The 25,423-nt window shown below is 55.3% G+C and overlaps 1 protein-coding gene across 8 annotated transcripts in view; it reads left to right on the top strand.

The window, feature by feature from the left end:
* Positions 1-25,423, top strand: part of NTRK3 (neurotrophic receptor tyrosine kinase 3) — a 551,343-nt gene that overhangs the window by 158,520 nt on the left and 367,400 nt on the right. For 4 of the 8 annotated variants that reach the window (XR_007153153.1, XM_047863610.1, XM_047863608.1 and 1 more), the window contains exon 1: positions 522-1,425. The exons of 2 other annotated variants lie outside the window; for them this stretch is intronic. Coding sequence is in view for 5 of the 6 variants with exons in the window: in XM_047863610.1 (XP_047719566.1) it covers positions 1,178-1,425 (248 nt within the window). In the remaining variant the exon portion in view is untranslated. Of the gene's footprint in view, positions 1-521; positions 1,426-25,423 lie in introns of those variants that run through there. 2 more of the 8 variants (XM_047863601.1, XM_047863600.1) reach the window with 2 other exon arrangements.

A 25,423-nucleotide genomic window follows, 5' to 3' on the forward strand; every position in this document is an offset into this window, starting at 1 on the left:
CGTTTTCGGGCCTGTGCCCCCCACCCAGACTCGGGAGCACTCCCCGGTCACCTCGGCTGCGTCCATTTCACTTCCTCTCGCGGTCCGGATTGCAGCAAAACACCGGGCAGCGCGAGGGCCAAAAAGTGGAAAGGAGAGCGCCTTTCGGCGTCGCGCAAGCCAGCTCGCTAACTCCCCCTCCCCAGCCCAGACCCTCTCAATCCCAACTGCAACTTTTTCCCTTCCGTCTTGGTTTCCCCTTGGCCGCGGCGAGCGGGCGCCGGGCCGCGAGGCGTGGAGCGGGCGGGCGGCCGCGCGGCTGCGGGTGGCGGTGCGGGCGAGAGCCGCGAGCCGGAGAGTGGGTGGGTGGGTGGGGAGGGAGGAGGGGAGAGGACGGGCGGGGAGAGAGTGGGGTGTGGGGAAGGGGAGGGGGAGAGGAGGGAGGGGGGAGATTCCGCTCTCCTGCCGCTCCCAGCCGGGGCGGGGGGGAGGAGGCCGCGAGGAGGGAGGGGAGGAGGGAGGGGAAGAGAGGGAGGGAGCCGAGGAAGACGCTCCGATAACCCGTGCGTTTCGTAAGGCTCTGAGCACTTGTACATTTCTGCAGGCGCGCGACGAGCCATTCGCGGCGGCTGCTGCAGCTCCGACTGCATCCTCCTCCTCCTCCTCCTTCCCCCGGGCTCCGGGTGTGTGTCTGCGTGAGTGTATGTGTGTGTGTGTGTGTTTTGCAGGTGTGTCCGTTTTAATTCTGCCCAGTAGGTGGGACTTGGTGACTTTAGCACCATATTTTTCCTTTTCTTTTTTTTCCCTTCTTTTTCTTTTTTGCCTCCCCACCGTCTGTTGCAACCCTGCAAAGTCTCGGAGTCGGAGAGCGCGGCTCGCTTCCCGAGCCCCCGGACCCGGCGAGCCGGCGAGCGCCGAGCCGGCCACCATGCCAGGCAGACCGCGCCACTAGGCGCTCCCCGCGGCTCCCACCCGGCGGCGGCGGCAGCGGCGGCGGCGGCGGCGGCGGCGGCCGCGATGGTTTCAGACGCTGAAGGATTTTGCATCTGATCGCACGGCGTTTCAAAGGCAGAGGCCCCCCCTCCCCCTTCCCCCCTCCCTCGCCGTCTTTGTTTCCTTCCCCCCCAGCTCTCCCCACTCCCCCCACCCCACCCCCCTCTCCTCTCCTCCTCCTCTTTTTTAGAAGCCGCGATCGGAGATGGATGTCTCTCTTTGCCCAGCCAAGTGTAGTTTCTGGCGGATTTTCTTGCTGGGAAGCGTCTGGCTGGACTATGTGGGCTCCGTGCTGGCTTGCCCTGCAAATTGTGTCTGCAGCAAGACTGAGATCAATTGCCGGCGGCCGGACGATGGGAACCTCTTCCCCCTCCTGGAAGGGCAGGATTCAGGGAACAGCAATGGGAACGCCAGCATCAACATCACAGACATCTCAAGGAATATCACTTCCATGTAAGTCGGGCGGCAGCTTCCCCAGCCCGCCTCCCCTCTCGCTCCGCGTCTCCCCCACGCCCGCCCGCCCGCCCTCGGCCGGGAGCCGGCCCTCCGCCCGCCCGCCCCAGCTCGCCGCTGCCCGCCGTCCGCCGGGCGCGCGTCAGGCTCGCCGTGGCTCGGGAGATGCTTTCGGGCGGCGGAGTCCAGGTGATCCGGCCCCGGCACGCGTGAGCCGGGGCTTGCGTGTGTGCCTCCCCTCGGAGGGGACCCCAGCCGGCCCAGGGCTTGCGGGGCCCAGCTCCCGCCCCCGCCCCCACCCGCTGTGGCTCGTCGAGTTCTTTGCCCCCCACTGAATAGCAACAGTTTGGCCACGCTCGAGTGGAATAAAGTAGACGAGGTTCGATTCCCGGCAGAGGCGGCGGCAGTGACAGCGGCGGCGCTTAGCCGCTAGGGAAGGTGACAGGGACTGTTCGCGATCCAGCCGAGATGTTTAACTATTTCCTTTTGGAAACCGCAAAGCACGCTGACAAGTAAACAAGTTGGGAGCTGGCTGCTCGCGGGGAGACTTTGGACATGTCGTGGCCGTCATGGACGCCTACCTCTTCCCTTTCCCTCTCGCCCGCCCTCTCCAACCCCATTTTGGGCATTTCCGAGACACCCCCCGCCTTTCCCACCCTCATCTGCATCTGGGCGCCTACAGATCCCGTCCTTGTGAGCTTTGATGACTGCTCCGGTAATTCCGAGTCAGGATGGAGAACGGAGCAGAGGGGACTGGCGTGTCTTGGGGATGGGGGTTATGTGATCTTGCAGATGCGTTTTTTGGGGAAAATCCAACTCGGATCGGCGTTTTGTTTGGTTCTGCCCCATGTGAGCGACACCTATGGTGGCCCGTATTTCCCACCCGCCCCCCTCCCCCCAACCTTGGGTAGGGGTCGGGGATAGAACTGTGAGCCCCAGGAAAGAAGAGCTCAGGGTCCAGGGAAGCTGGCCATCTTTTCTTCCACTGACCTCAGGGCCAGGTGACCCACCCCCCTCCCCGCATTTTGACATCCAGAGATGGGTGTGGACGCACTGGGGTTGCCCAGGGCATAGCTCTCTTATCCCCCTCCCGAGGTCCACACCCCTTGGGGTCCCTCAAAGTGAGTAGGAAGCCAAGAGGGATTCACACTGAAGTCTGGGCTGGGGTCTCAGGAAGGCGTTTGGGGTGGACTCAAGCCCTGCTAAGTCTGCCATTGGTGCTGCTCTCCCCGGCGGCAACCCTCCCTTTGCCTCAGAGATGGGGCGGCCAGGCTGGGAGGAATTGCAGTCCTGCTCTCCCAAGAAAGCCCGCCAGCCCTTTTGGTTTCACGGAGAGTGTGCTCGTGCTCTTGCCACTAACGGTTTGAGGAAATGTACGGCCCAGGAGATGTCTCTGACTCCTGGCCCAGGAGACCAGCTTGACCCACATCTTAGCTCTGCCGCTCACGTCCTCACTACCTTCAGCGGGTGGGCCTGGGATAATAAGACAAACAGCCAAGGTGGGAGGGGTTGGAGGGGGGCAGGGGCTAAACAGGATGGACCCAACTCTGCCTCTCCTGCCCTGTGGGCCACAAGCATTCCAGCATCCGGGGAGGATGCCTGGAGGAGGGTCTGGAGCGGGATCGTCAGGGAAACTCCAGCTGGGAAGTGCACCATCGGGCTGTGGGGGCTGGGGTGGGGAGAGCATGGCAGTGGGTCCAGGGGCTCAGGAGTGGGATCTAGGGATTTCCAGGGGGATTAGTGGGCCAAGGATTGGAGAGAAGGGGGCCTGGTGTGGGTCTCTGGGAGCTGGGGAGCCTTATTCAGCTTGTTCTCTGCTTCCAGGATATGTGTATCTGTAGGAAGCCAGAGGGAGGCAGGGATGGCCACAATCACGTAGGCTCTCTGTAGCCAGGCAGAGGTTTTCAGCGCTCCTCTGAAAGCGATGCTTGGGGAAGCAGTTTGATCGAGGAGAGTTGGCTTCTCTTTCCAGGCAGTGGTTCCGAGACAGAGGTGCTGGAAAGGTGGGTGATGGGTGGGGATGGGGCAGTCTCTTGTCCCCTTGGGTGTTGGAGGACTCCAGTGGGACATACAGGAGGACGGTGGGCAGGGAGTGTATTGGGAGACTGTGTGTGTGTCCCCATCCTTGCTTCGGGACTCTGCAGATGGGACTCCTCTCTTTAAATCCACCCCAACACCTAAGAGCCAGGGAACTGGATTCCCCACAGGAGCTGTGTGGAGTGGCAGGTGGGAGAGAGTCAGGTCAGAGGTCATGGGTCTGATGACCCTTCCTCACCCCATCTTTTCCCCAGTGCCCTGTTACATCTATGGCTGGTATTGACTGAACTCGGGGAAGGGCTTCGTCTTCTAGCCCAGAGGCAGAGATCAGTGGAGGGAGGCAGGGGGAGTCATGCTCAGCCTGGGAAGCAGATGTCACCGTGTCCTGTTTTACCCGAGGGAATGGAAGCTCAGGGTGGCAGAGTAATGTTTGGGGGCACGTAGCCCCAGTGGAGAGCCAGGCTTGGATCTCTGTCCGTCCAACACCAAAGCTGAGGCCCCAATTCTGCCTGGAAGCCTGTGGAAGCAGGCCGGGAGGAGGGCCTTAAGGACAGACAGAAGCTCTCACTGCAGGGCAGGAGGCCCGACTTCAGCATGATCTGGCAAGGGGGCTTGAGTTGAGGCCGGGGCTCGGCCGGAGGAAAGCGTGATCTTCCGATTTCTGGTGCTATCAGAGATGCAGAGTTGAGGGGTCCTGCAGTCTTCTACTAGCCTGAAGCTCTTGCTGGTGGATGCTTAGGGGTGCAGCTTGGGCAGACTCTGGGGGATGAAGAAGAGGCTGGGGTGTAGCCAGATTTCGACATCAGGCCTAGCTATGGGAACCGGGGGGGCTGGCTTCCACAGATGTTGTGGGACCGTAGAGTTCTAAGGTCCTTCCCTCAGTGCTTAACTGACAATACGTAAATTTTAAGACAGTTGAGAGGTGCCTCATGGTCTTTCTCTCAGGGTCGTGTGTGGCTTGGCTGTTGTGTACCCATCGGAGGCTGGCTGAGGGTGCCTCTGATGGAGCAGGGGGCTGTCCCGTTGGTATCAGGAGGGAAGCCGCTGTAAGGCATCAGGGCAGAAGTGTGGGTCTGCCCTCCGCTCCTCCCCAAGGGCCCTCTCCCTTGGCCTCTTTCTGTTTAGGAGGCCAGTCCCTCTGGAACCCAGGGCACACAGTAACCTTACCTAGAACGGTCCACGCACTGCCCTGCTGCGCTCTGGCCCCACCAGGCTCTGACGTCACAAAGGCAGAGGGCGGTGGCTGGGAGGTGGGCCCACTGTCTAGGTCAAGCCTGCCTGGGGTTGGATCTGAATGGTGTCTTCTTTGACTGTCTGAAGATCAAAGGGGAGGAGATGGCTCACAGGGCCCAGAGTTCCTGGGACTGGCTACCCCGCCTTGGGAATACATGAGCTCTTTCTTGGCTGGGACTCTGAGCCACCAACTGGGTCTCTGCAGGAGCCACCCCAGGATGGCTGGTGTTTGGAGCTCTCAGGTCCTTCTGTGTCCCCGGTCTTCCCTGCAGGCCCTTGCCTGGCTGGGTGAAGGATCTTTCGGGCTTTGGCTGCTGCATTGACTCCTTGATACTTAGCCTTTCTAAGGATCAAGGGAAGAGCCAGCCTTGACAATTACCCTTGAGAGCTGGGATGCAGGCAGGGGTGTGAGCCAGGCCCCAAGGGCATCATGGAGCTCAGCCAGGCTCTTGGGAGTTAGGCTAGGCCTGAGGGAGGTGGGCTCAATCCGTAGGCCTTTGTGGTGAGATTTGGAAGGGGGAGTGGTGGCAGCTCTGGGGAGTGGGGCACTTCTGGAATGAAAACTGGGGACCCTGGACTCCAGAGGTCCTGGGATTTTGCTTGGAGACAGAGTCTTCAGCCCCCACAAGCCCAAGTGAGTCTTTCCCAGCACAGTCTGGGGCCCAGGGTATCATCTCTACAGCTGCAGGGGGACCTGAGCACGTGGTAGTTTTGGGGAACACCGGCCCAACCTGACCCTAGCGTTGAGAGCCTTTGGGGACTGGTCCCTGGAGGGCTGAGCCTGGGGCCTGGGAGGCAGCTCAGGGTCCTGCCTGGCTGGAGTGGCGCTTTCGGCTGTGAAGAAGGGAGGGGCCTGATGTCTGCTCCCCTGGGATGCTGTCTGTCCTTGCCCCTCCTGTCCCTGTCTGCTGCCTTCTCTTCCTCTCCGAGTGTAATGGGGGAGCCCTCACCCCAGCTGACTCTTAAGTGGGAGTGTGGGTGGGCCGTGACCTTCTCTCGGGATGACCTTTGCCAGTATTGTGGCATCTCTCCTGCCACTGGACTCCGTTCCTTGGTTTATACTGGGATCACAGGCACGGTCTCTGGCCTCCCTTCGGGGCCTCCAGGTGGCCAGAGGGAAGGTAGACTTAGAGAAAGGGATGAGTCACCATGAGTCCTACCACTGGTCGTGCCCCTAACCCACTGTGAGCCTTAGGAGGTGCTGTAGCCTTTCTGAGCCTATAAATTCAGCTATGAATTGAGGCCATGGGGCGGTGCCCCTTCCATCTTGGACATCTGCCATCCTAGCCCAAGGAACACCCCTACGAGGCTCTGTGAGGCCACTTCTAAGGGCACCGTCTTTGGGGTTGGTAGCTGACCTTTGTGATGCACCCCAGAAGAGGGCAGGGCTGATCGCTCTCTGGCCATTGGCCATTTTCCCCTTCCTTCTTCCTTCCCTTCCTACTTCTAGAGAACTCTGGCTCACCTAGAAAGAGCCACACAGTTTGGACTCAACTGCCCAGACCAAATGCCACACTTAGCAATGTACCGGGGCCTGCAGCCTCTGAGAGGCCAGACACCCGGCTTCATGGCTGTCTGTTCTCTACTCTGCGCTCAAGGCAAGAAGGAGACCTCCCTCTGCAAAGCTTCCAGTCATTGCCCCAACAGAGACCTCCTCTGGATGTGAGAGGAACATGCTAGAACTTCCATTTCAAGTTATTCTTGTCTAGAAAAGGGAATGTTCAATATTTAGCATATGGACTGAAGATACACAAGCATATAATTTAATAAATAGGAGCGTTCTGGGGTCACAAGATAAAATTTTTATTGCTAAAGCATGCGTAATCAAAAAACCTTGGTGTGTCCATAACCCAAAAGGCTTAGAAGAGCCTGGGTTTGGGAGGGAGGTGGGTAGACAGTAGGATAGGTGACCCTGAAGCCCAGACTCTCCCTCTTGGCTCTGTTCCAGGGGAGGGGTGGGTTGATTGGCAGGGGGAGCAGGGAAAATGAGAGGAGGGGTCAGGCTGGGTGGCAGAGGAGAATCTCAGCACTGGACCACTGGAGGGCCAGGCTGGGTCTCAAAAGACTATCTCCTAGTACCCGTCAGGTCCTGCCTTTTGTTTCTGTTCAGCAAATTCTTTACCTCCTGAACACCTCAGCATTTCTCTTATGCTTTCCAGTTTACAGTGGTTGGGTTTATTTTGGCCACAGCTACTTGAAGCGCATAAGCAGGGATCATAAGCAGTCCCATTGTACCGATCAACAAAATAAAGAAAAGGGTTGAGCTGCATGTCTCCCAAAAGGAAAGCTGTAGAAGAGTCTCGTGACTCCTTCTGTGGTGCTCCAGTCATGACTTCTCTGGTTCCATGGACTCTTCTCTCTGGTGGTGGTCCTTTGGCTAGACATCCTGTGGCTCCATTTTCATCCAGAAGGTTCTTTCTCCCACAGGGGGGCAGCATTCTGGAAACGGTCCGTCTGTGAGGGATTGGAGGACAGCTGAGAGTCCTGGAAGATGGGTCTAGGTGTGGCCTGAGTGGAGGCTGCATTTGCCCCGCCCCTTACCAGATCTGGTGGTGGCTGTCAGCCGCTCAAGTCGTCTGTTATCCCATGAGCCTAACTCGCCTTCACTTTGGGAAACACATACTCCTGGAGACCAGGCATGTTTGCTACTCCTGTTTGATGGGTTGGATCACCAAGGATGAGGACTCCACTGAAGTCATAATAGAAGCTCAGTGCCCACTGGAGCCCTGGGAATCCCCATGAGGATCCTTAATTTTGTGCAGGGCTCACCAGAACTCATGGCGGGAAGGATCTGCTGCAGGCGTCCCCTCCCTCATGTTTCTGCCCAAGGGGACTGCGAGAGGCCCAGACAGAGCCAATGACTTGACTGTGGCGCCGGGTTACTGGAGGGTCCCTCTCTCAGGTGCTGGGGCAGGCGTCACCCTCTTCTGCTCTGTCAAAGCCAGAGCTTTGCCCATGACTGTGTCTCCCTCTGGGGCGATGTTTCCAAATTCTGGGTCCCCAGAGGCAGCAACTAGGCGAGGCTGGCAGCCACACTGCTCCTCGTAGCCTGCGGCCCTCGCCAATTACAGATTCACTCGGTGAGGCTTTCTGCTCTCCTCTGTTTGCGTGCAGGGCTGGGGAGCCCATCCTCTCTCTCCAGCCTCACCTCTGACCCCCGGGCCTCCTTCCACCTGCCTTGTCCCATCACCAGTGTGCCTGGTCTGGGTGGTAGGAGATTCGGGATTCCTTCCTCAGAATCATCAAGCATGGAGAGGAACACGGTGGCTGGGCTTCCCCAGCTGATCCTCGGGGCCTGGCCTCTCCCTAGGTTTGGACAAGCCCCTTACCTCTTCTGGGCCTCTGTTGCCTTATCTGTAAGTTGAGCATAGCGGTAACTACTTCTTAGCAGTGCTCTGAGGGGCAGTGCCCTGTATCACACCCAGCAAAGAGAAAGTCGTCAATATATAACAACAGTTAACTTGTACCGAGTGCTTCCGGTGTTGTAGACCTTGTTTCAAGCACTTTGGAAGTAATAGTTCATTACGATCTCACATGAACCCTAGGAGAGAGGTACTGTTAGTTAATATTGATCCCATTTTACAGGTGCAGTACGAGCCTAGATATCGAATTTGACTTGCTTAATTTTGCACAGAGTGAGCTGACGTTTAATGTCAAGCTGTAGTGTCTGGACTCTTGGGCTAGTATATGTTGGTAGACACACACATTTGTATAGTCATTCGTGAATACATGACCATCGGACTCCGTTAAGAATTAAAAAGAGGGTCGACATGAAGGCCTAGAAGGGTCGTTTATTTTGTAACATTCTGGGTCTGTGGATGAGAATTGCCCTGGCGGTGCGGTCAGAGGGGAAGGCGAATGAGATGATGGGGATGGGGCTGGCCTGGCAGCACTGGCTGATGGGGTCACAGACAGGCAGTCTCAGTCGGGGAGGCCTGGGGGCTTGCCTCCATGACCCGCTCCCCGCAGCACCTTCCCCCAGGGCGGTGTCTCAGCCAAGCCCTCTTCCCAGGCCTCCTTGACCACCCTGTGGTGTCTTGGCCTTAGGTCAGGTCAGCTCCCCCAGGGGACCGGGTGCCGGCTGAGTCCGGCGGGGATTCAGGAAGGCGACGGCTGGGTCCCCGCCAGCTCCGCTCTGGGCCGAGGTGTGGTCAGCAGGATCGTGTCCCTGACTGCCCGTCGCCCGAGAGAGCTCGGGTGAGAGAGTGGAGGGCAAGGGGGCTTCTCGCAGGTAGAGCTTCGGGGTTTCAAGACTGCTGATGGACGTGGAGCAGAAGGGGGATGTCTACAGTGCCGAGCAGCTAGAGCTGGGAGCTGGTGTGGAGAGCGTCTTCCCTGATTTCATGGCTCTTCTCTTGCTGCCTCCTCAGACCAGCCGGCTTCCCTCTCCTCCACCCTTCCTCTCGCCTGCGCTGTGCCCCATTGTTCACGGAAGCTCCGTCTGCCTCTCCACGGGGATGAGCTGGACGCAGGGAGGATGGCTACAGCTGTCCCCGTGGAGACGGCGGGAGTCCTGCTGAGACCGCAGGGCCTGCCTTTGTGGAAACACCCTGTTTTGCTGCTGCTTGGCTGGAGGGCTCACCGCATCACAGAACCTCCCTGGCCTTGGTTTTTCTTTCTGAGAGTTGGGGTACTCCTGCCTGTCTCCCTCATGGGGTCATGGTCAGATCGATGTGCTAACGTGCTTCATGGGCTGTCTAAACAGTGGGGTGCCATGTGGATTGTTTCTATTTCTAGATGTCTGGGGGTATTTTTGAGTTAGGAAGAAGATCAAGACTTTGAACCATAAATCACCTGATCTGGAAAGGGGTTTGGAAATAACTGGGGTCCAACCCAGTTTTACCAAGGAGGAACGTGGGCTCAAGGGAGGTGGATGGGCTTGGCTCAGTCACCTAGTGAGTCCTGGCGTGGGGCCCTGCCTCCCCAGCTGGTGTGGCTTTCCTTCCCCACCCTCTGCTAGCGGCTGCTGTGGGGCTGAGGGATTTGGGCTCTTCCAGAGGAAGGGAAAGGAGCCCCTAGTCTCTTGCAAAGAGAGAAAATGAAGGGAGCAATCTTAGACTCGTTGTCCTAACCTTGCTGCCTCCCACGGTAAACTAGGCTGTGTGTGCGCATCTGGGGGTGTCTTTGCGCAGGCACAAGCGCATGTCTTCTGTTCGCTGTGCACATCACGTCTGAGGTCTTCGTAAACAAGCTCTAAAGCCTTTGGCTTCCTGCTTGCCAAGTTCAGCTACGTGTAGACCCCGGTGGCCACCAGAGGGCAGTGCTGCGCATGAGACGGTAGGAGGCTGGTGAAGGCCAGCACCAGCCTGAGCTGGGGATGTGGCTCTAGCCTGGTGAGATGTGTGCGGGCTGGCAGACCTGGCTTTCAGACCCTTTCTTGAGCCAGGGATGAGCAGGGAGGTCGCCTGTCCCTGAGGCGGGGCTTCTCTCTGCAGAGCTGGTCCTGCCTTCACCGTAACTGCAGCCCAGCCACGGGAGTCTCCTGGGCCTGAGCTCCCCGGGACGTGGCTGGGAGAGTGCCCTGCGTGGACGGAAGTCACTGCTCTTCCCCTCTGGTCTGTCTCTGAAGCAGCAGCAGGAGGGATCCGCACATTTGCACAGGGGTAATGGAGATGAATGAACGGGACGTAGTTCCTGCCCACGAAGATCAGTCTTGATGTGGACACAGAGAAGTTTAGAGGTGGTTACGCTGTGGGGTTAGTGTCCCAGAAGAATTGAGCTTTATGAACTCCCCCAGGCTGTTTGATATACCGACCCAAGTGTGGGGGGATCGCTCACTGCTCCCTGCCCCCTTCCCCTCATGCCAAGCTTGGGGGTCACTTAGACACCAGGTGACTGCTCAGTAAATACCAGGTCCTGATGATTACCAGGTGCGAGACCTTGGTGCTGTCTTTTAGTCTTTCTGGGCTCTGTTTCTCCCTCAAAGATCCCCACGTAAGTTGACGGGCCCTGCCTGGACAAGCTGGTTTGGACCGTTTCCTTTCTGTGAGTACTTGGCTCTTTTCTGTCTGTTTCGGGCAGTCTCATATTGAGCAGGCGCTGTCTGGCCCCATTCGCTAGTTGGTCCACACGTGAGCCCTGTCCCACTACTGTGGTTGTCGGCTTTGGAGATGGGGTCTTCTGCTTTCGTGGCGGGTGTTCAGCTCACAGAGCCGCGTCTTGCAATGCTGTCCTGAGACCCATCCCGGGGCTGCAGATGGGACCCTCTCTGTTGCAGCCAGTCTTTCCCCACCTACTCATTTGTGACACTTTCTTGAGGCTGGTACTTTGAAGAGCTGACGTTCATGGCCCTCCTGCTAGATTGGAGGTTGTCTGTGTATGCAACCCTGCTTATGTATGGCTTGAGATCACAACTCTGCCTCTTACCAGCTCTGTGACCTTGGACTGGCTACTTTTTCGATCCTCAGTTTCCTCACCTGAAAAACGGAGATAATGCTACTAATGCAATGATGCTATTGTAAGATTTCACGAGGGAGTGTGTATGCACGCACGCATGTGCCGTTCCTCTCATTTTCTTCCTCTTCTCATTACCACACTCCAGAACTTCATCCCCACGGGCACAGATACTTCCTATGGCTCTCATCTGTTCTTTCTGCTTCCAGTCTTTTCTCCTTCCAGCTCAGCACGCTCACCCTGACGGATTAAGCTTCTAATCCAAGGCCTTCTGTTAGAATAATTCTGGCGCCCGAGATTTTCAATGGCTCTTTTGTCTGGGAGGCAGCTCGGTGTGGTAGGGAGAAGAGTGGCTTCTTTGGCCACTCGGCCTTCAGTTTAAATCCTGGCTCTGCCCCTGTGTCAGTTTACCCACATCGTTTAACTTCCCTGAGCCTCAGTTTCCTTCTCTGAAAGATCAGGCTAACTGTGTCCATCTTTGTAGAATAGTTGTCGGGATTAGACGAGATTACGGTAGGTGCCTGGCACGTGATGGGTGCCCAGAGGCCAAACTGGCATGTAGTACGATGGGAGTCTCACAGAGGTGATAGGCAGTGACATTTCCGGGTCCTTGAAGCATGGGACTAGAGGGAGTTATGTGGGTGGAGGTAGCACCTGGGCCAAGCTGAGGAAGGCAACAGAAGGCCCAAGATGGAGTATATCTGGAAAAGGTGACAAAGTGACCAAGGCACATGTCTTTCAAAAGAGCAGGGAGATAGCTGGTTCCCATTGATAGACTCAGTTGGGGTACCAGGGGGCAGAGTGTCCCAGGCGCTCTGGATGTGGGGAATTTCTATGCAGACTAATTCAGGAGCACCCAGCCTCTTGCAGATGGGGTCCCATGGACTTTTACTGCTGTTCTTGCCTGGAAGCTCCCCATTCTCTAGATGATCCCATTCGGGGCTACTGTAATTGACTAAGCCTGTAAGCTACAGATGGGACTGTGGGACCAGTCCTGGGAGAAAGAATTTAGGAATCTAGTGGGAAGGGGGTGAATCCTGAATCCTCCAGTCCACCCTCAAGGGCCTCCCATTCACATTCACTCCAGTTCCACATTGAGCCACAAGAGGGCACTAGACCATGATTTCTGCAGGGAAGGAGGCACTGGTTTGCCTGCCCTGTTGAGATTGTGCCTTTGATCAAAGCTGGTTTTCTCACAGGTTCCAGCATCCCTGAGGGTCATGGTAAAGTCATTTGATTTAACTAGGGCCCGTAGCTCCATAGCTTAGAGTCTGATATCTCAAGGGAGGCTAAATTGGATAGTGGAAAGGTCATAGAATTTGGCTTCAAACTCAGGTTCCAACACTTGCCCTCCCCCTTGCTTGTTTTTTGTTTTTTGTTTTTTGTTTTTAACTTTGAGTAAGTTACTTAACTTCTCTGGATCTCATTTTCTTCATCTGCAAAGTAAGGTGCTTTGGGAGGTGTTGCTGTTGTGAGGATTGAACTATATGATGTGTGGAAAGTGTCCGGAACATGGTGTTCACTCCATGGTTGGCCATCTGTCTCTTTCTGGAAGAAAGATGAAGTTAGGATGCAGGGCAAGAGTTATTTGCGTGATCACGTTGGCCTATTGGGGTCCTTTATACTCACCAAGGAGTGCTCTATGGTTCCAAGTCACTGGGGGGCAGCAGTGACACCCAGAGGCTGGAGTGGAGTACAGCAGTGTGTTCGGCTGGGCTGGGGTGGCAGTGGTGGGCACTGTTGGGGCAGGCGACATTGAAACTGCATCATGGGTGATTGGCTTCAGGGGGTCTTCGAGTGCTAGTGGCCACAGGTGATTCTCTCAGGTCACGAGTGGGATGGTGGCCATTGGAAATCTTTGTGGCCTGGGCTGATGCTATGAGGTTATGTACTGTGGAGCACACGCGTCCAGCTGAGTGACTTTATCACAGCCAGCCGATTCTGGCATCAACCACCCAGACCCTTCTGGTGTTTTCGGGATTGCTACTCTTTGGGAGGTGCTTTAATTCCAACCACTCTATCTGGTTAGCCCTAGCCACCAGCCACAAGACTCAGGATCTTGGAGGCTCAGTGTGTTTACCTGGAAAATGGCAAGGGGAGAGGTTGCTGGGCTAGTTGAATGGGAGGGTTTATTAGCTTGGATCTTTGGATATGAGTATCAGGAATTGTTTCAGGCCGTGTGCGTTTGCGTGTGTGTCAGGGGTGTGTGGGATCACGTGGGAAAGGGGGGGTTAGTGGTAACCGCTAAGCTTCAGGCTTTACTGGGAGAAGGGAGGGGCCTTTCCCCAGCAGAGGTGAGGCTGGAATCGGGGTGTGACTGGCTCCTTACCTTCGGTGGCCTCTTCCTTATGCACCTGAGATTCAGCAGGGAACCTTGGCAGACGTGCCAGGCTCAGAAAGTTATTTAATATCAGCTTTGCTCCAGATTGTGTTTCTGACTCCTTGCCACCTCTTAAGTGGCAGTCATTTTAACAAATGTGGCGGTAAGACACCAAGTGGGAAATAACATGAGAAAGTGAGGAGGGGGCCAGGGGCGTGGAGGAGGGGTGTAGTTTCATTCCCTTGGCAGAAACCTCGTCTTTGAGGCAGTTGTAGGCAGAGAATAATGGAAGAGGAGGTGGGGCCCCTCAACGCCCCTGGCAGTGAAGGGAAGGGCCTGACTTCCCAGCGTGCGGCCCCGTGGCTGCAGATTTCTCTCCTCTGTGGGAAGGTCCTGTGCCCTATGGGGTGGCTGGCTCCTGTCCCTGGGGAGATGTGCAGGGAGGGCCTGTATCTGTTTTTCAAAGGCCTATCTTCCAAGTGCATAAGAGACCGCTGATGGGGGCTGGTGTTGGGGCACGTTGAGTCCACTGTGGGTGCTGAACTGCATGTGCACCCGGGCTGTGGGGTGCCCAGCACCTGCCTCACTGCCTGCCGAGGCCCATCCCAGCATCTGGGCTACTGGGGAAGGGTGGGCAGGGGCACCAGCAGAGCCAGCCTGGCCCTTCCTCCTGTAGGACCCGGAGACGAGGGAGTCCCCTCTCTGTCTTACTAGTTCCAGCCTCCAGCTGTGCACGGTGCTAAGCCCTGGGAGGCTACACGGAGAGGATAAAGGGCCATGCCTTCTTGGAGCTTATAGGCTTTTTTTTTTTTTAATTTTTTAAATGTTTATTTGTTTTTGAGAAAAAGAGACAGTGTGAGCGGGAGAGGGGGAGAGAGAGAGGGACACAGAATCACGGCAGGCTCCAGGCTCCGAGCTGTCAGCACAGAACCTGACACAGGACTCCAGCTCAGGGACCATGAGGTCATGACCCGAGCCGAAGTCAAATGCTTAACCGACTGAGCCACCCAGGCGCCGCTATAGGTTTTTTTTTTTTTTCAAGGTTTATTTATTTACTGTGAGAAAGAGGGTGAGAGTGTGAGCATGAGTAGGGGAGAGGCAGAGAGAGAGGGAGAGAGAGAATCCAAAACAGGCTCCATGCTGTCAGCGCAGAGCCTGATGCAGGGCTTGGAACTCATGAACTGTGAGACTAGGACCTGAGCCACCACCTTCTGAGCCACCCAGGTGCCCCCGCTCTTGGAGTTCAGAGTCGAGTTGGGGTGGTGAGCCTTCGTGAAAGGAGTGACAGCTGAAAAGGCTGTCTCAGGAGAAGCAGGGGCAGGATTTTAGAAAATGCACATGATGTGACGTTTAAAGAAAAACATACACGCATGAAAACGTGGCTTCCCCGAGGTGGGCAGGGTGCAGTGTTTCTAATTGGAGATTTACAGATTCTGGATTCCCTTGTTCTCAGGCCCATCTAATGTCAGAGGAAGCAGTGGAGTTAACTTGTCAGGGTTGTGGGCCCTGGTCGTGAGGTCGACATTGGCCTTGCTGTTGTCCACAAGGGGCTCCGTGGTATTTTCTGGGAAGCCATGTGCAGAGGGCAAGAGGGGGGCTGCGTTTCTGCTGCTGTCACTCTCTGACCTTGGGAGACCAAGTTTGGAGCAAGGTCACCGCTATTAGGAAGGTGATCCCCAGCAGCCGAGGGGACAGGGGCAGGGAGGCAGGAAGGAAGAGTGCCACGGGCCGTGTGTCCACCCACAGGCTGCAGGGTGCTCTCCCCAGACGCTCGTTCGTTCCCCCAGTTCTGCATTTGTTCAGCGTGTTTATGTGAGAGCCTGTGAGGGGCCAGCCCCTTTTGTGAGCGCTCCCTGGACCTTGCTCGTGGGAATCTACCTCCAGGCTGCAGGAAGCTGGGCCAGGTGTGCTGAGGGTGCAGCCAGATTCCCTCTGACCCCCTCACAGGCCAGGTTCCTGGGACAAAGTCCCATCAGAAGGTGATCTGGGTGGAGGAGAGCCACGGGTGGGATGAATGCCCAGTTGGTACACAGAGGTTGGCTTCTGTGCTGGTATAGGGTCAGCCGCCTGCTTCCTCCTCTGGGCACCCAGCAGACACTGGGAGAACATGGTGTCGTGTCCCCCCCCCCCCTCCCCCCCCCCCCCCCCCCCCCGTGGGGAACACGACACTCCCCCTCCTTTCTGCTCAGAGCGGTGCCTGGGGCCCCCAGGGAGCAGCTGTGTGACCTTCTCCCTTCCTGACTCTTGTTCTGGCTTCATTGTCCGGAGTAATTTCCTGTCTCCATGCAAATGACTGGTACTTTCTCCTGCCTCCCCACCCCACCTGCCCCAGTCCCGGCTTGCAAGCTGCCTCCCCACCCAGCCAATGTGCTGGCCTGCCTGCCTTCTTTCTGTCAGTCATTCACTCAGGGCTGCTGTTGTCTGGACTCTGGTCTGGTGTGTGCAGGCCTTGGGGCTCCACCCTGTTCCCTTTTCTGGTGTCTGTCTTTACCTGCCCCAGGTGGGTCAGTGGATGGAAGAGGGTGCCATGGCTAGGGTCTCAGTCCAGCTGAGACTCTTGGGTTCCAGCCACATACCCTTTATGGCATCGGGCTCCTTCGTGTTTTTGTTTCTCTACTGTGCTGTGAGCATCAGCAGCTGGGGATTGGGTTGTATTTGGCTGTGTTCCCAGTAGTCAGGATCTAGTAGGTGCTCAGTAAAGACCTGATGAGCAGGATGGGGGTGCTTCTGGCAGAATGTCTCCCAGATCTAGAACAGATCCCAGCTCGGTGACCATGCACAGGCCTCCACCCAGAGCACCGGGCACCTCCTTCTCCTTGCTCTCCGAACCTCTGTGGGCCTGGGGCTCTACCCTCAGCAGAGCAGACTTCTAGAGTGCAAACCCTTGCAGTGACTGTGTTCCAGCGGCTGTTGTGAGGACTGGCTATTTTAATCCTGTCATTCTCGGCACAGCCCAACGAGGCAGGTACTATTATCAGCCTCATTTTTTGAAAGCACAGGGAATGTGCAGCATGGGGAGGCTATTGAACTTGTTCTTGGTTGGCCATTTGGCTAGTAAGTGGCAGGGCTGGGGTTTGAACTGGGCATGTCCGGTCCCAGGGCCCTCCTCATGCCCCTGGTGTTATCGGTGCCTCTCTCTTTCTTGCCAGCCCTTATTTGCTTTAGTCTTGGGCCCCCCTGAGTCCCTGCAGCTCCCAGGTGCCCCTTGGCATACAAGACATAACACTGTGCTCACCTGTGATGTGTGAAGGGGCCTCTGGGACCTGGTGGAGTTTGAGATTCGTGAATTTTGTGGGCACAGGTGTTTTCAGCCACATCCCAGAGAATGTCTTCTGAGTGAGGACACCGGGGCAGAAGACAGGGACTTCCTGGGTCCTATCAGTGCCACCAGCTTACTGGGTGAGTCCAGGCACGGCGCTGGCCGTCTCTGGGCCTCCGTTTTCTTATACTTAAAACCAGGAGTCCCGCCCAGGTGATCTCGGAGGGCCTTTCAGGCTCTGACCTCTGATACTCTGAGTGGCATGGCTGGGGACTGGGTAGAAGGTTGGAGAGGGCCGAGGCTGCATAAGGGTGGTCCTATGTGTGTGGAAGGCTTGTGGGAAAGGACCCTGGGGGTTCTCACACCTGTGCCTGCATCCCTGGCCCCAGGAGGGCTTGTGGAAGCACAGACTGCTGGGCTCCACCCCAGAATTTCTGATTCCCATTTGCGGTGGGACCTGAGGACTTCCTTTCTAGTGAGTCTCTCCAGGTGATGTGGGTGCTGCTGGCCCTGGGACCACACTTTGAAAATGACAGCTGTGTTGATGGCTTTCAGGGCACACTCCCTGGAGATCAGAGCTGGTATAGTATTCTGCATACGTTTTGTATGAATTTTCCCAGGCCATGAAAAGTTTGAATACCTCCTTTCTAGAAGCACACTAACCCACTCCTGAGCATAATTTGATGGGGCCCACCCAGGTGCCGGCTTCTCTCTCCATTCCCCTTTCTTCTCTCTGCACCCCAACTGTGGTGCCTGGCTCTATTCCGACCCTGGCCCCCACTCTCCCCTTTTCCCACCGGGCTGGACTTGCCAGAATGTGCTCTGGTCCACGTGATCCAGTATGTAGTTGCGAAATAAAAGCACAGTTAACGTTTTTCATAGTACTTTTCCAGACTCACAGTTGATTTTTAAGAACTATCTGGAAGGCAGGGAAATAATTCTGTAATTGCAGCTCAGGAACCTTAGTTGGGTCCTAATTGCTCCCAGGGTCAAGTTCGGACTTCTCTGTTCACGTCTAGGCTGCAGCATCTCTCTGTCCTCCTGCCTCCCATTATCCCCCCCGTGCCTTCCCAAAACATCGCCATGCATTTCCAACTCTCAGTCTTTGGGTCAGGCTGTTTCCTCTGCTCACCTGAGCCCTTCTTGTCCCTCAGGTCCCACCTTTGAGATGTTCTTTGTTGTCCGTCCAGACCTGTGTTTATTGATCTGGCTTCCCAGTCTCTGGAGCACGCAGTCCTAGCAGCTGTTGTTCCTAGAGGACTTTCTGCTGGTCGGGCAGTTTCTATGGCATTTCAGCCATATGCATGGTGAGCTGCTCTCATTTCCTAGATGAGGAAATCGAGGCCAGACCGTGCAAGAACTTGCCCTAAGGCCACGCATAAATGGCACAGCTGGGTTTCAAACCCAGGCTCACTCTGGATCCCACCTTCTCCCATTCATCAAGCAGCGTGTGAGGGAGTGAGATCATTGGCACGAGCTCCCATGTCCTCTGGAGGGGAGGAGATCAGGGGACCTGGGGTATGTTGATGTGCTACAATGGCATGTAGCTATTACAGTGAAAACCTTGATGTCTGTGCAGTAACGTGGCTACGTTTTGAAAACCTGATGCTGATGGAAACCCAAAAACAGAAAACAAGCTGCAGGATGCTATGCCACAAGTGTAATTAAAAAAAAAAGAAAGAAAACACGACGACCAATGTAACGTGTTGGATACAGATAATACAGTAAGAAGATAAAATTGTGGCTGGGTACGAACCGAGTTCACGACAACCTTGGTTCTAGGGAGAGAGGAAAAGGAACCGCAGGGCTGTTAACTTTATCTGTGATGTTTTCCCTCTCTCTCCGTGTTTTGAGATTAGCATGTGACACAATGATAATTAGGGAATTAATTAATGATTATTCATTTCAGGTGATGGGTAAATGGTGTTCAGCGTGTGATCCTTTCTGTTTTCTCTTTTTTTTTTTTTTAATTTTTTTTTTTCAACGTTTATTTATTTTTGGGACAGAGAGAGACAGAGCATGAATGGGGGAGGGGCAGAGAGAGAGGGAGACCCAGAATCGGAAACAGGCTCCAGGCTCTGAGCCATCAGCCCAGAGCCCGACGCGGGGCTCGAACTCCTGGACCGCGAGATCGTGACCTGGCTGAAGTCGGACGCTTAACCGACTGCGCCACCCAGGCGCCCCTCTGTTTTCTCTTAAAATGCAAGTTTAGAATAACCTTAAGCCATGAAAGATGATCATCCTTAAGCAGATTTATAATTTATCTATTTCTTAAATTAAAAAACAATTTTTTTAATGTTTGTTTATTTTGAGAGAGACAGAAAGCGCACAAACAGGGGAGGGGCAGAGAGGGAGGGAGACACAGAATCTGAAGCAGGCTCCAGGCTCCCATGTCCCTGCCCAGCCAGTCTCCGCCCTCACGTCCCCAGAGGCAGTCTCAGCATTCTGATTTTTTCCCTAATAGATTGTTTTTGCCTGATTTACAGCTTCATGTAAATGGGAATCGTATAATACACACTCAGCAACATGTTTTGGGAGGGTTCCCCTGCACATGGGGAGGGTTCCCAGAGGAAGAGACCGGGTTCATGCATCTTGTTGCAGGTAACAGAATCAGTTTCTTTTTATTGCTGGGCACTATTCCGTCTTACGGAATCCTTGAGTTTGTTTATTGAGTCTCCTTGTTGTAGGAACCCTGGCTTTTCCCAGTTGTGGACCATTACGGGTAAATCCACAGTGAACGTTCTCGCATAGCCTTTTTGTGGACACGTGCTTTGATTTCTCTCAGGTCTGGACCTAGGAGTGGAATTTCTGGATGGTGTGATATATTTATATTTCACTTTATGAAACACTGCCAGATCTTTTTCCAAAGTGGTTGTACCAAGTTTACACAATAGGACTGCTTTTGATGAATCTGGGTTAGGATAGACACAGGGTGCTGTCCTGTCTTTGTCTTTCAGATGAGGACATTGAGGGGCAGAGGGTGGCGAATGTGTGTGATGTGACGGGGGTGGGGGGCTGCCCCCGGAGGGGAGGCAGGCAGGGCTTACCTGGAGATGCCAGTGCCAGCCCTCACCTGAGGCATGAGGGAGAGGAGGTGCTTCCTGAAGCTTAGAATGTGGAATTTTCCAGCGTGTGTGTGTGTGTGTGTGTGTGTGTGTGTGTGTGTACCTCTGAGGTGGGAATGGGGGAGAAGGGTGTTGGGGAGAGATAGCTAGGAGGCCGGGGCAGGGTAGGGGGAACGGAGTGGGGTGTGCAGGGGCCGGGGTGAGGGTGGAGAGGTCGGTGGGACCTTTGCAGGCCGTGGGAAGGGATTTAGATTTTAATCTGAGGACACGGGAGACCCTGGAATGTTTTTCCTTTCAAACAGGAGATGATCCAGTTTACATCTGAAGCGATGGGCGCTGTAAATGTGTTCTGGGAAGCACGCGGGCTTGTGGGCCTCTGGGGTTGGGGCACGTGGGGAGGGTTCCCAGAGGAAGAAACCGCTAAGAGGGAGCAGGCACCAGCCTCGTAGGAGGGACCAATGCCCCGGGGGGGGGGGGGGTGCTGTTCTAGGTGGAGAGACTCCGGGAGAGGGACATCTGGAACCCTTAAGGAGCTGATGGGAGTTCCCTGTTCCTGGTGAAGTAGGGAGGGCCCAAGCCATGCCAGCCCGAGGAGATGGGCTTCCGGAAGGGACAGCTGTGAGCTCCTTGAGGTGTGCGGGGGGCCCCCCTGGGTATCCGTTCTTTCTGGTGCCCAGCATCTGCCTGGCTGAGTACACCTGGACCAAAGTGCATGTGCGTGAATGAACGGAGGAGGAGGAGAGGGCACGCTGGGGACGTGGAGGCCGGGGGACAGTTTGAAGGTCAGGGAAGACCAGAGGCAGCCGTGGGTCCCGAGAGGAGCAGATTTGGTTGGAGTGGGGTCCATCACCCCCTTGGCCAGAAGTCCAGCCGGGCTGCCTGGCCCGATGGCCTGCGAAGGGCAGTCTACAGAGACGGCCTGGCCTCACCTTAAAGGCCCTGAGGTGCACGGTGGCAGCGTGGAGCTCCGACTGAGGAGTGCCATTTGCTAAAATATATTTGTTTATTCAGAGATTTAATTAACATGTTTAAATATTAAAGAGTAAACAACGTGTGTCTAGTGGGATTCAACATTTACCAACAGGAGTTCTGACTTATTTAATTATTTGTGCTCTCTTGGCCCTAAGAGCCACGTTTCCGGCTTTGTTCTGGGGAGGCCCCGGTGCTCCCCTGGAGGAGGCAGGGAAGTGGGCCAAGGAGAAGGGGAAGTCAGGGGGGAGGAGTGGAGTGTGGGGAGGGATGGTGGGGGGGAGGGGGAGGAAGGAGAGGGGGTGGGAGAAGGGGAAGAGGGAGGAGGGAAGGGGAAGAGGGGGAAGAAGAGGGGAGGAGAGGGGGAAGGGAAGGAAGGGGGAGGGGAGGAGGGAGGAGCGATGGGGAAGGGGTGAAGATGGGGGGTTGGGGGGTGGGGTGGGAGGAGGAGGAGAAGAGTCTTAGGAAGAAAAGGAGGAGCTGTCCAGGCAAAAGAAACCGAGATGCTGTATTTGGTTTGTGTAGAGGGAAGAGAGAGTTTCAAGTTTAAGGAGGGTAGGACCAGGTTGCAGATTAGGAAGGCAACTCGGGAGTCCTTGAAGGAGTGGATACGGCTTGGGGGAGCGGAGGATGTCGGGGTTTCCTCTTGTGAGGACGCCTATTTTCGTGCGCTAAGGGAGAAGGACTCAGCTTCTCACCTCCATGCCTGAGGGACCCGCAGTCTGATCAGAGCAGTCCATTCCGAGGCATCCGCAGAGAGGGAGGGGCCTGGGCAGATAATAAGACCCCAGCCACCACTGCAGGTGGAACTCTGAAACCAGGGGTGTTTTACAAGTGATCTGCATTATAATATCTCCGCAAATGAAGTCCTGGATGCTGAGAGATTACACTGGGGGTTATTTATTGGCAATGCGCTCTACGGTTTTAATTTTTTCTTTTTGCTTATTCAGGCTTTAGCTCCAGAGGAAAATAGCCTGGGGTGGCTTCGAAATAGATTCTCTCTGCCCCATTAACTTATTCAGTGAGTTTAATGGTCCTTTTTCCCCTCAGCCTTGAAGCCGTCATTAAAAGGCAGAGATTTATAAAAGCAAAGACACTGAGCCTTAGTCAAACTTTCACTCTGGGCTGGGGGTTGGGGGGGAAGGGGTAGGGGGCAGGGGGACACGCCCTTGGTCCTGGCTCTGTGGGTATAGCCCGCGAGCAGGTCCTCATCCTCAGAACACCAGCTCGCGGAGGCTGGGCTCGCGGTTTGCTCGTTGCTTGGGGGCCGTGACACCACCCCACAGACTCTTTCCAGGGGTGAGTCTCCCCAGCATTTCCCAGCTCTCACAGGGCTCAGGTGTCTTGGAGTGTCTGCAGTGTCACCCAGGGGCTGTGGGGAAGCTCCCCCTGGTCCTCAGCAGGCCTCTGAGACCATTTCCTGGTACATGTCTTGATTAACACACCCAGATGCCTCCCTTCTGCTCAGGACTTTACCAAAAACCAGAAGACACTTTGCAGAGGGGTCACCTTCTCAGAGGCCAGTTCCCCACGAGCCAAGTGACTTAGAGGCCCAACCGCCCAAAGGACCATTGAGCAAATGGCCAATTGGCCTTCAAGCAACTCACCGGAAGCCTGTTTGCCAAATGCTCAATTTGCCAAATTTACTAAGACTTTGATTTAAAGAATGCAATGATTGCATCAAGCCGAGTCAAGCCAGGGCTGTCCAATTCAGTTCAGTCTAGTTCACCCCACTTCGCTTCCTCTGTTATCTGAGCACCTGTGGTGTGCAAAGCTAGATACCCCAGAGGCTACAGCAGAGGAGCAGACCAGTTCCGGCGGAGGTGGGACAAGCTCATCCAGAGAATGCAGGTGGTTGTGACCTTCCGTGAGGGTCTGTTGCCACAGAAAGATATGTGGTGGGGGGTGGGGGGGGGCTAGGCGAACTTTGGTGAAGGAGGTGATAAGGGGGGTGTCCTTTGGTGCCCAGGTTGGATCTGGATGGGGAGGGAGGGGAGGGGAGGACATTTGGGGCAGGAAGTGCAGCATACAGCAGAAGAGGCTGCCCAGCCCAGTGCCTTAGAGGAGACCAAGGCCCCGTTAGCCTGGAGGGTAGGGAGTCCAGGGCCTTGAGGGCTGGGAGATGAGCCCCGGGGCTCTCTTGGGGAGGCTTCGACTGCGGACCTGAGACCATCTGAACTTCACTTGACACAGAATCCCAAGCAGGCTCCAGGCTCTGAGCTGTCAGCGCAGGGCCTGATGGCGGGCTTGATCCCAACAACTTTAAGATCATGACCTGAGCCGAAATCAGACGCTTAACCAACTGAGCCACCCAGGCGCCCCTGAAGATTTTTTTAAGTATGGTTGCTAATGGAAAATTAGAAATAACAGTAAGTGTGGAAAATAGACAAAGAAATGGCTCGTATTCCCAGAAACCTGGAAAAAAAACCCATCCTTTGGTGGAGTTCCCTCAAGTCCTATAGTAGAATCGGTGTGTAAGGCAGAAAGTGATCTTTGAAAACTCTGTGCCCAGTGGGAGAGGCCCCGGGGGGCTGAGACTGGCTGAGGGGACAGCAGATTCACAGCACGTCTGTCCTGCCTGTTCTGGCAGATGCTCTCATTGAGTGAAGTGGGGGCAGAAGCACCAGTGTTTTAAAAATAGTTACTATTTTTTCCTCTTTCTGGTTGCACAGAGCTAAATTTGCCTAAATTCGATGTATGCATGAAACCTTACCTGTGAGTGTATGTGCGTGTGTGAGAGAGAGAACATGTACGTGAGCTGGTGTTGAATGTCAGTTGCATGCGGTCTGAGAAGAGGAGCATACAGTAGAGGAAGACGGCAGGAGGCGATCACAGCAGCTCAGAGGTGGGGTGATGTGGGCGGGAAACGAGGGGAACGGGAAGCATATGCAGCAATTTCAAACCACTCTACACCCGTTGAGTGTGAGAGATGGAGGTGTTAAGAGGGACTGAAGTTTCCAGAATTTGGGTGAGGGGAAAATATTTCTGCCCTGAGCAGGTATAGGTGATGGGGGACAGGGTGACTTCTGTCTGGGACACAGAGTCTGTGGTGCTTGTGAGAGCTGATTCTCATGCAGGGTAGAAAGTGGCCTGGAACAGGACACCTTGTCTCTGATGGGGCCCTTGTTCGTGACATGTCCCGAGTGGAGAAAGCACCAAGGATTCTTTTTTTTTTTATTAATTTTTTTTTCAACGTTTATTTATTTTTGGGACAGAGAGAGACAGAGCATGAACGGGGGAGGGGCAGAGAGAGAGGGAGACACAGAATCGGAAACAGGCTCCAGGCTCCGAGCCATCAGCCCAGAGCCTGACGCAGGGCTCGAACTCCCGGACCGCGAGATCGTGACCTGAGCTGAAGTCGGACGCTTAACCGACTGCGCCACCCAGGCGCCCCACCAAGGATTCTTTTTAAAGAAGGGGGCATGTCCTGGATCTCAGGACCAGCCCGCCTTCTCGATGGTGTCCAGGCTTTTCCTTGGGAGAGGGACTTCCGCTTGTGAGAACTTTGTTCAACGTTTCCAGAAACATTTTACCTTTGTCTTTATTGGCAAGATCTTTTCGGCTTCTCTGTCCCTCTCCCCCCACCCCTCCCCTCGCTACTTCTGTAGGTGGGACGGTGCCTCTCTTGCTGTAAGCGCATCTCTAAACAGGATGCTGCCAGGTAATAGAAGTCCAGATGCCAGCATTCTGGTGGAGCCCAAGATCGGTTGTTGGATGGTTAGTAACAGTAATGGGGAATGTTAAGATAAGTGTTCACCTACCCTCAAATGCTGCTCCACAGTAACTTTTCACTGCCCTGTGAGGAAGGCCAGATCTCACTGTGCCATTTTTAGAGAAGGCAAATGACTTGTCCAACATCCAGCTCTCTGCTAACAGAGCAAAGGACCCTTTGCACAAAATCTAATCTTCCCATGATCAAGGTCTCTGGCTCCAGAATGGGGACATGGGAACATCCTTGGAGGAACAACAGGTGTCCGTGCATGGATTTGGGTCATCTTGGAAAATGTAAACATTCTCTGATCCTTATCCCCCTTCTGGCTGCAGAAGTCCTGATGCAGAAGGAAGGATGTTGACGATGACGATGGCAGCAGTAGTAATGGCATCACTAACTCTGGGTGCTTACTCTGCACCCAGCCAGAGTAAGGTGCTGGGCACCTGTGATTCAGTGACTCTAATTCTCACATAACTGAACTTAGGTCGTGTGCCCGAGATCACCCAGCTAACAAGCAATGAAGTGGATCGGAGTCAGGGAGTCTGTGCCCAGAGCCCGTGCTCTCACGCCCACAGTCAGTCATGGACACCAGTCCAGGCTGTGCCTGGAGATCGTGGGACCACCCCTCACTCCTCAGCCCTGACCATCAGCTGGATAGAACCTGGTTAGATTTTCCACGCTGGGACAAATGTTCCCGCTGTCAGTTCAGTGAGAAATTCCGCTCCATGCTCCCTGGTCTACATTGATCCATTCACCTCGAATAAAATAACCATGTGGGGAACTAGATAAAATATTTGTACCATTGATTGTTTCATTTCGTGGATGATGGCAGCGAGCAAGTGCCTGTGAGCAGGGGAGGGGGGCCGTACCTGCCCGTGTGCAGAGGGCGGCTGGGAGCAGAGCCACAGGGCTGCTGGGGTCCCCGGGGCATTGCCCGGGCACCCAGCTCTAAGGCTGACGAGCCAGCTGGTTTGGTTGGCAGGCTCCAAAAGGGGGTGCCTCGTAACAGC

This window comes from Prionailurus viverrinus, chromosome B3 (assembly GCF_022837055.1).
Source record: "Prionailurus viverrinus isolate Anna chromosome B3, UM_Priviv_1.0, whole genome shotgun sequence".
NCBI classification, from domain to species: domain Eukaryota; kingdom Metazoa; phylum Chordata; class Mammalia; order Carnivora; family Felidae; genus Prionailurus; species Prionailurus viverrinus.